Source organism: Aptenodytes forsteri, unplaced genomic scaffold, assembly GCF_000699145.1.
Source record: "Aptenodytes forsteri isolate BGI_AS27 unplaced genomic scaffold, ASM69914v1 Scaffold54, whole genome shotgun sequence".
Classification (NCBI taxonomy): Eukaryota; Metazoa; Chordata; class Aves; order Sphenisciformes; family Spheniscidae; genus Aptenodytes; species Aptenodytes forsteri.
Window position 1 is genome coordinate 18,915,306 of NW_008796044.1, and position 8,574 is coordinate 18,923,879.

The window sequence follows — 8,574 nt, forward strand, 5'->3', positions numbered from 1 at the left end:
CTAGAGCAATTCTGTATTTAATTAGGCCTCATTAGTAAAGGTAATCACTGTAATTTATTTGCAAAAATACAGGACATCATGCTCCATCAGCAGGTAATGTTCTTCATTAAAAGGAGTAAGAACTTTGTGCACCAGGGCAGACGTGGTCTACTAATCCAAAGAAATCAGAACTACGAAGTACAGAGTAAAACATTTTGCTAAATAAGATCAACTCACTACTTTTATTTAGGATGATAATTTGTAATAACATATCAAAGCAGAAAGTTACCTGGGCTCTTGAATTCGCCTCTGGAAAGAAATTGAAGTTTTTTATGCGTGTGAGAGTTTTCTCATTCTAACAGCCAGTTACAGTACGTAACACAAGTCAGAACGGTTTTGTACATCGGCATTTGGTTCTCAAAGGCTTTACGCTCATATGACACTTCCCACAACTCCCAGTAACACAAGCAAAAGCTGGCTCTGGCCAGCAAAGAAGGACCTCGTCAGTAGCTTCTAGTGGCACTAGAGAGATATTTTTTGGAGAACGTGCAGAACTAAGGGAAGAGTGAACAGAAACGTGTGCTGAGCCTTTGAAAGTATTCGTTCACGTATCAGTAAGATGAAAGCTTTCCTTTGAAGACACATTCGCACATCGAGTCTTACCAGAAGGTGTTAACCTAACACATCTGACCAGCGAGTCAACTCCCGAAGTCCACAGACATGACAGATGAGCATCAGACTAACACCTGTGGTAAATTCAATGAAATGACATCCCTTGGATTAAATTGCCGAAGAAATGGTAGTTATAAACCAGCACATTGCTAGATCCTTTTCATTTCCAAGGCGGGGGATCACTATCTACCTACTAAGTAACCTCCCCTCCCCAGTATGCGTTAAAGTATGTCTGTATCCTTTTCTTGCTTATTTTAAGAATTAGCCAGTGCTTATGTGAAGAACCACCATTTTTGGTTTCCCACTTCTTACGCTTGTAAGACTTCTTGTAAGTGACTAACCTCACAAACTAGATTATACTTCTCATGTAAAATTAAGTATTTGTCACTAAAGCAAGTATCAAATCCACTAACTGAATAGTTTTAAATATGATTTTGCTTCAATATTCAAGTTTCTATTTTAGTAACTGAACTCCATTAAAAAAGATTAGAAAAAATCAAACACCTTTTTCAAAATTCAAGGAAAATTTAATCAATATGCCTTAAATTATTTTACAGTAACTACAATACTGACAAGCATAACATTTTCAAAATGATGTTTTTCTTGGAAGTACTGCAAGAGAGATTACTCTTCATCTACTAGTATGTGCACCATTAGGAAAAGAAACTCTAGTTGAAGTCATCTTCAGAAATCCAAGTTAACATATAGCTACTTAGACATCCAAATGTATTCATATTTCAAGTGTGACAGAATTACAGATCCCTTTAACTTTTAAGCGTTTTCTAATTCATAATTTAAGTATCTTAAATCCTGAAATACTATCACATCAAATGAACAAATAAATGAGACCAAAGAGCTTAAGCTTGTTAAAATATAGAAGATATTCTAATTGCTTGTGTTCATTTGTGCATTTTGCTTTTGGTAAGAGGGGACAGGAAATAGGTTCTTTACTACTGCAGATTTATTCAAAGAGTACCCCGAATCTATGGCATCTGCAGTTCTGTTAACTCTTGCTGATAAAAATCTATCAATTTATAACGGCAATCCTTCTCCCTCCCTCCCCTAAAAAGAACCCCTAAACCCAAACAACCCCCCCCCCAGCCCTCAAATAAACAACCAAAAGTTACTTTTCTGAAGATGTAGGAATGGGAAAGAAATTACATTAACTTGATAAGCATGAACACTTATTAAAGCTATAGACACCTCAGGTCAATTGAAAACAGTATTCAAAGTCCTAAAAAAGTGAACACGAGACATTTGTTTTCATTGTTCCAGGTGATTCAAAACAGGTCTAAGTTTCGTGATAGCAACACTATACAGTTGTTTGCAGCTGTTTCTGGTCCAACTAAATGTTCCAAGTTGATGTTTTCATTTTGGCCCACTGGAGTCCAACAGTTTGGACAGTCTATTCAAAACACAGAAATGAGAGCAAAGACTCCGTACAATAAAGCACAGGGGTATGCTACTAGAAGTTGTTGTCCTTCCATTGCTAAGGCAGAAATAAAGATTTTGGAAGCAGAAAAACTGCACCAGCCAATGATTCCAGCCGTGAGAATAATCCCCATCATTCCCCTGTAAAGACAGAAATAAAAAGAGAATTCATATAATACTTGTGTATATATGCTTATAAGAGTCGTAACTGGACTCCTAACACCTTTTAGAGATTCTAAGATGAATTTTAGCTTTTATATTTGACATTAAATGAAATAGTTGCAGTAAAGACTTCAGAACGACATTATTCAATTACGACAGCATTAAAAAAAAACCAAACCCAAAACTGACTTTGTGCATATGAAATGTAAAAGTGGTGAGTAAAGTAACTCTAGCAAGTTCTTTCTTTTCAGTCCCTCATTTCATATAGCTGTGAGGAATCACAGTGATTTTCTTCTGTTAGTCAAATTCAAATTTGCATCTTAAATTATAATTACTTTTAGACTTTACAGGTACCGAGATTTGCCAGATTCAAAGCTGACTGAAAACAAACTTGATATTGTTATTTGAGTCTATGTATTTAAAAGCTGTTAATTGACTTACAGATAAAACCAGCATTCACCTATCTTTCATCCAGAAAATACCTGAAGACTTTTGATACTAATGTTTTTACACTTACAATTCCTGTCATATTCAAGTTATATGCAGCTTCATCACTGAGTGAAAATTCCTTTTAATAACTTCCTTCACCATCTCATACGAGAGGAATCTATTACCAAATTATAAAGTTTATGTACTTACTGCAACGAAAATACAATTGAGAAAGTGGAAAGTAGGATCATAGGAAGAAGACAGTATCCAAGGACACTGGCAACGCAGCCGAACGAGACACCCGTCATGCTCATTAAGTTCAGGAGACAAAACATCCCTAAACATCCGATTGCACTTATTCCATACACGTAACCAAACTGAATTTTACCAGCCTGAAAGTCAAGCAGAGTAATGCACGTTAGTTGCCAGAACAAGTAATGCCTCCCACGAACAGAGGGAAAAAGAAAGAACGTTTACAGAGTATCTTCGTGTCCCCCCTCGTCCCCCACCCCCAATTCCTACAGTCAAATTCAACAGGCCGTATTTTCCCACAACTTGAATTCCAGGACAAAGGTACATTCTAGGCACCCACGAGGCACATTTATCCTAACTCTACCTATCCTGATGAACAGATTTTGATCGAATTGTTATTCTTTGATCCGGGCTGCAAAAGCCTATCAATTCTTTAGGGTTTAATCAACTAACTTCTCACGCCGATTGATTACTTGCGATAATAATCTTTACAGAACTAGCGTATAAAGAGCAAAAAATTGTAATTCAGGAACTTCTTGACAAATCCAGAGCTAAAGTCCTTTAATTTGTGACATACTCCACAAAGTTATAGCACAACATAGATTATAAAAGATTCCCAGAAACAGCTGAAGCGGAGCTGTAAAGCACTGTATACGGACAGCAGAATTAACTCGTGTAGATTTTAAAAAGTCAAAATCAGAACTTTGCTTACTAACGAGTATGCAGAAAGCACACATGCATTATTTCAAAATGTATGTATCCTACATCACCATCCGTTTTTCCAACGATGAGATCGATGCTTCCCTTACAACACCTAGCAAAATGCGCACAATGCACGGTGTCCACCCCTGCAGGGAGACCCACCATGCAGTTACTGAAGCTACGATGGCGTGTAGCTTTGAGGTCTGTCTCCCACTACTAAATTCCAAACTGGGTTTACTTATAACCCAGCTTTCTTCTTCCCCAAGCGCTACAGAAAACAATCATACCTGCTTTAATCTTTTTGCTGGGCTAAGCCTGTGTGCTTTCGCTACACTCAATGTATTTTAAAAAAAAAGGCACACAGAAGAAGCTATTACTTTGTCAGGAAAAGAACATTCAAATGTATCTATTATAAACATGTTCATTAACTCTACTGGCCTAGTTTCTATAAATAAAGGTTACTTATAAAAGTAGGCCTAAAGTCCCCTTGGTACCAAAACACTGTGTTCTAAGTGACATAGCAATGTGAAATTTTGGGCAAAAATTAAATGCAGTGCCTGAAGACATTTAGAGAAAAAAACTGATTAAAAATATTGAAGCTTTCAATGACGAGGAAGACTGTTTGCTGCTAATCTGTCATTTCATAATTGACACTTTTGAATCATTAAAGCACAATCTCATTGCAATTAAGCTCAACTAAAAAAACCACCAGGCTTCAACAGCTGCTGACCTATTAAGAAGTACAAGCAATTTGAAAGCAGGTTTACTTTAGAAGTGTTTTACCAGACTGACTCTTGATACTGAAAGTCATGCCTAATGTATCAGTACTTATGAAATCACTTTTTACAGATGAATTTTGAGTTTCCTTGCCTCTTGAGTATCAGTAAAGAACAATGAATAAAGAGTATGGAGCAAAGACATACAATGAAACAAAACAGAGAAACAGACTCAAATACTAAACATAGTAAGAGTTAAAAAATAAAACACTCCTAAACGAAGAAATGAAATAATATTCAAATATTTAATGTGTCCATTGTTCCGATTACTGATAAGACAGAAGATAACAGAGATACTGCAAAAAGACAAGGTATGATTCTGAAAGTAAAACATCTCAATCTAGAAAAAAAACGCCAAACAGGTAAAAATCTGAGAACGTGGGTCACACCCATTCCTGTGACAAAAGGGAGCCATATTCCTCAAAAGCAAAGCATGAAAAGAAATATGAATTACATTGAAATAATTGCCATGCAAAAACCAGCACAAAGACTTGGATTCAAACTCCACTGAAGTAAAGCGACAGTGAACTCATTAATTTCAATCAGCGGTGCGTGAAGCCCCAGCTCCTCTTCCATACAAGTCCTTGGTCAGGATGTGCTTTTTTGGCCTCCATCCCAAGAAGTCACTTCCAGTCAACCTATAGGTAACTTGGCTTTTTTCCCCAGTGGTTCCAAAAGCATTAATGCACAAACAGTAATATTTTGCAATCAATATCTTACCAGTAATAACGTGGCTCCGAAAGCTAGACAGAAGACCATTGGTCCAGCCAAGTCAGTCTCATTCATGATGCTGCCATCTGCTACTTTTAATGGGTGCAGCACTGTTAGTGTCTTCTGCCAGATGTGGTCAAAATTGATCCCCAATTCTACAAATGACATGAAAAGAATTATGCAAGTTTATTTCATTTTTTCCCTTCCTGTCGCCCCCATTTGCTTCACTTTAGTTTCACTCCCTCTCCACTTTTAAATCTCCTCCAGACACCATCCTATGGGGACCAGAGAATTGAGTCATTCCATCTTTCCTCAAGCTGCTGAGTGTGCTGCCTCCACAGATTCCAGGTCTCAAATGCTCAGAAGCGACAAGGTGGTTTCTAAAGGACCAGGTAAGAGCATAAGCGCAGTGTTCTGGGTCAGCCCAAAAGTTCATTTAGCCCAGTACCCTGTCCCTCTAAGTGGCCAAAAGCAGGTAGGTACGAAACAGTATAAGCACAGAACATGCAGATTCCCCAAGTCTCCAATGACTGGTGGCTCAAGGATTTCTAATTCAAAGCAGTTTCTCTGTACTTAATTACCCTCAGTGGATTGCTCTTTCATAAGCCAGCCGTTGAGCCCGCTAAAAAAAAACCACCCACCCTTTTTAACACTCAGTGTCCCATGACAAGGAGTTTCGCAGCTCCCTCCAGCTAGATACGATTTAAAGTCTCTACCCAAACAGTTTGACCACAGTTGTGCATCGAAACCTAGTTATGAATGCAGTTACTATTTGCCCACCTCAGGCTCTGGGAAGCATCTATGTAAACAAAATAATTTTTTTGAAGAATACAAAAAAAGCATGGCAAGGTGGAAGGTTACCATGAATAGGTATCATGAATAACCAGTAACAGTAAGGGTTTCTTCAGTTGTTTGGCACTCAACGATGATGGATACAAGCTGGAAACTGAAACCATCAATCCAGACACTACCTACCTACCTGTTCTGGCATTCTGCACAGGCTGTATTCCGCATAGGAATTTCTGCAGTGTTCAGCATTCCTCTTTATCAATGAAAGATTTCAGTTCTAACCAAAGAATCAACTGAAACTAACTGCATCGATTTATTTTACAAGAAGTGGGCAATTATAAGAATTATTTGCAACAACAGAAATAATAAGTGTTTTTGTCACATGAGCTGTATGAAGTCTGGTTATCCATTTAATTGATTATTTCTTCCACAGAACAGCTGGCATGAAGTAATAAAGCACAATTCTAAAACTGCAGAAGTTCACACAAGAACATGTATTTCATACACCAAAATACAGTTAAATAAAAAAAAATTATAATTTCAAATCAACTGTGCACTTTCAGAAGTAGGGAATACACACCCTGCTACTCAACTTATCCCCAAATTGGGAAGAGTTTTGGATTTTGGCCATAAAGCTTAAGTTATACCTTCTAATAGAGGAGGCTCATCCTCAAAATTACTTCCATAGAAAGACTGTGCTGAAGTTGGAGTGTACGTCTGTGTTGGCTGGTAAATCTGCCCCGTGTAAGGCTGCTGCTGCTGCATCATGTCTGGAGGGACAAATCCACTTTGTTGAGAGTATTCATAGCCTCCATACTGCCTACAAAGAATGACGTCGCATTACGGACAGATACAGACTTTTATTTTAAACACCTCCCGGCAAAAGCAAAGCTTATTTTCAATAAATAAGTTGCAGCAAACGATCCTTTCTTCTTTTTTAAAAAGTCACATGAGATGATCCCCTACTCAGATCCAGGCCTTTTAGACGTATAGCCACGTCCATCAATTCAAACCCTTATAAACAATACTGTTAAGCTAAACAAGATAATTCTTGCTATATATGCTAGTATTACTTTTTGGTTTTAAGTCAGAGGCCTGGAGAAATGAGCGTTATCCATTGACCAAATTACTACTACAAGCTGTAGGCCTGTAAGAGAGTAGGAAAATTTTACGTCTCAAACTTATTCAAATATTGTCCATTAATGACATCTCACTTGATGCCAGCATTAATTTGCTCTTTAGAACGTTTATTTGCAAACTCACTATTAGAGAACAAAGTTGGTCATACTGTCACTTTTGTTACCGTCTATATTTAAAAAATGAGCTTAAAAAAAAAAAAGGCTGTTTTCCCCTTCACTTCAGCACCATGTGTATCAGGAAGCATTATGACATATAAGGAAGAATTACGATACGGACATTAAACACATTATGACATCTACCTACAGGATATGATGCAGGGGAAAAAAAGGGGCAACTTTTCAGTTCCTATTTCACATTCTCAGTTATTTACTAACAAATCAATTTATACTGCCTTTGGAATACTTTCTATTATAGATTTTATATGTATAAAAATATACATTGCTACCTTTAAAAAAAAAGCCTAATCAAAGCTATCTTCTGTTCCTAAACCAACTCCTCAGTTATTCTTGCCACCAACCATTTCCAAGTCTGACTACAGAGACTTCAATAAACGTGTCCAAAATATTTAACTATGGAAATACAACTATAAAGAAGGAAAACCCGGAACTCCTTCTCCTTTCTTTCCCTGTGTTAGTGGAGTTCAGCCCCATCACAGCGCTGTAATCCTTCTCAGGACGCAAGCAGGCACCGGCCTGCTCCATCTAGCGCAGGGATCACACAGGTCACACGGCCGACCAAAACCCTCAGCCCGAGACCGGACATATGGTGGTGTCGGGTCGATGGTTGGACCCGATGATCTTAGAGGTCTTCTCCAACCTTAATGATTCTGTGATTTGCGAAGGGCTCCCGGGAGCTCCCCCGGCCGAGAAACGCCCGCCGCGCTTTCCTGCTAAAGCCTCGGAATCGCCACCGTCATTGCAGGCTCATTTTTGTGACACCGTAACTAATTTTTACTGCCCGAGTGACTGGAGATGGACTTATAGAACAACGGTATTTCTTTTCCCAAAGGTGCGAAGATCATCCCTACAGTTGCGATTACTCACGTAACCTTCCTCTCAATTTTCTGATCTTTGCTTTAAAACGCAGAAGGCAGAGCGCTCAACGTGCAACCGCTTCACCTCTCCATTTACAGAACGCAAGTTACGCTCTTCCTAAAACGGAGCAACAGGAATTCAACCAGAGGCGGCGGCAGCTGAAGGGCCGACCCTCTTCCGAGCGAGGGGCTGTCCCAGAAGGGCCCCAGCGCGGGCCGGGCGGCCGCAGGCCCCCGACCGAACACGACCCGCGCCGCAGGGGTTCAAAAGGCATGCACAAGTTACTTGCTGTACGGCCTCCCGCTGTAATCGTAGGGCTGCGCCTGGTCATCGATGCTGTAACTCGTCTGGAAGAAGTCTGTGTTGAAGCCGTCGAACCCAGACATGGCCAGCGATCTGCAAGAGAGCGGCGAGGTCGGCTCGGGTCGCCCGAGCCCACCCCGAGAGGGAGCCGCTTCGGGGAAGACCGAGCGGCTCTCTCCGCTGGCCCCCGCGCA

The 8,574-nt window shown here is 39.5% G+C and overlaps 1 protein-coding gene across 2 annotated transcripts; it reads right to left on the minus strand.

Annotated features, from left to right (window-relative positions):
* Positions 1 to 1,161: 1,161 nt before the first annotated feature.
* On the minus strand, positions 1,162 to 8,471 carry YIPF5 (Yip1 domain family member 5). 2 transcript variants are annotated; one of them, XM_009285957.2, is made up of 5 exons: positions 8,363 to 8,471; positions 6,551 to 6,723; positions 5,124 to 5,269; positions 2,884 to 3,065; positions 1,162 to 2,223 (listed from the first exon to the last, which is right to left on the minus strand). In XM_009285957.2, exons 1-5 carry the CDS (start codon positions 8,461 to 8,463, stop codon positions 2,061 to 2,063), a joined length of 765 nt encoding a protein of 254 aa, XP_009284232.1. In that variant the 5' UTR covers positions 8,464 to 8,471; the 3' UTR covers positions 1,162 to 2,060. The 2 variants fall into 2 exon arrangements, with proteins under 2 accessions (XP_009284232.1, XP_009284233.1); XM_009285958.1 differs by lacking the exon at positions 8,363 to 8,471 and adding an exon at positions 7,489 to 7,510 and having other exon boundaries at positions 1,164 to 2,223.
* Between the last annotated feature and the right edge of the window lie 103 nt (positions 8,472 to 8,574).

Coding starts and splice junctions, on each gene's coding strand:
- YIPF5 (XM_009285957.2), bottom strand. CDS start 8,463: ATGTCTGGGTTCGACGGCTTCAACACAGACTTCTTCCAGACGAGTTAC. Junction 5,270..6,550: donor TGAGCCTCCTCTATTAGAAG/GTATAACTTAAG, acceptor TGTCATTTGTAG/AATTGGGGATCAATTTTGAC. Junction 3,066..5,123: donor TCGGAGCCACGTTATTACTG/GTAAGATATTGA, acceptor CTTGACTTTCAG/GCTGGTAAAATTCAGTTTGG.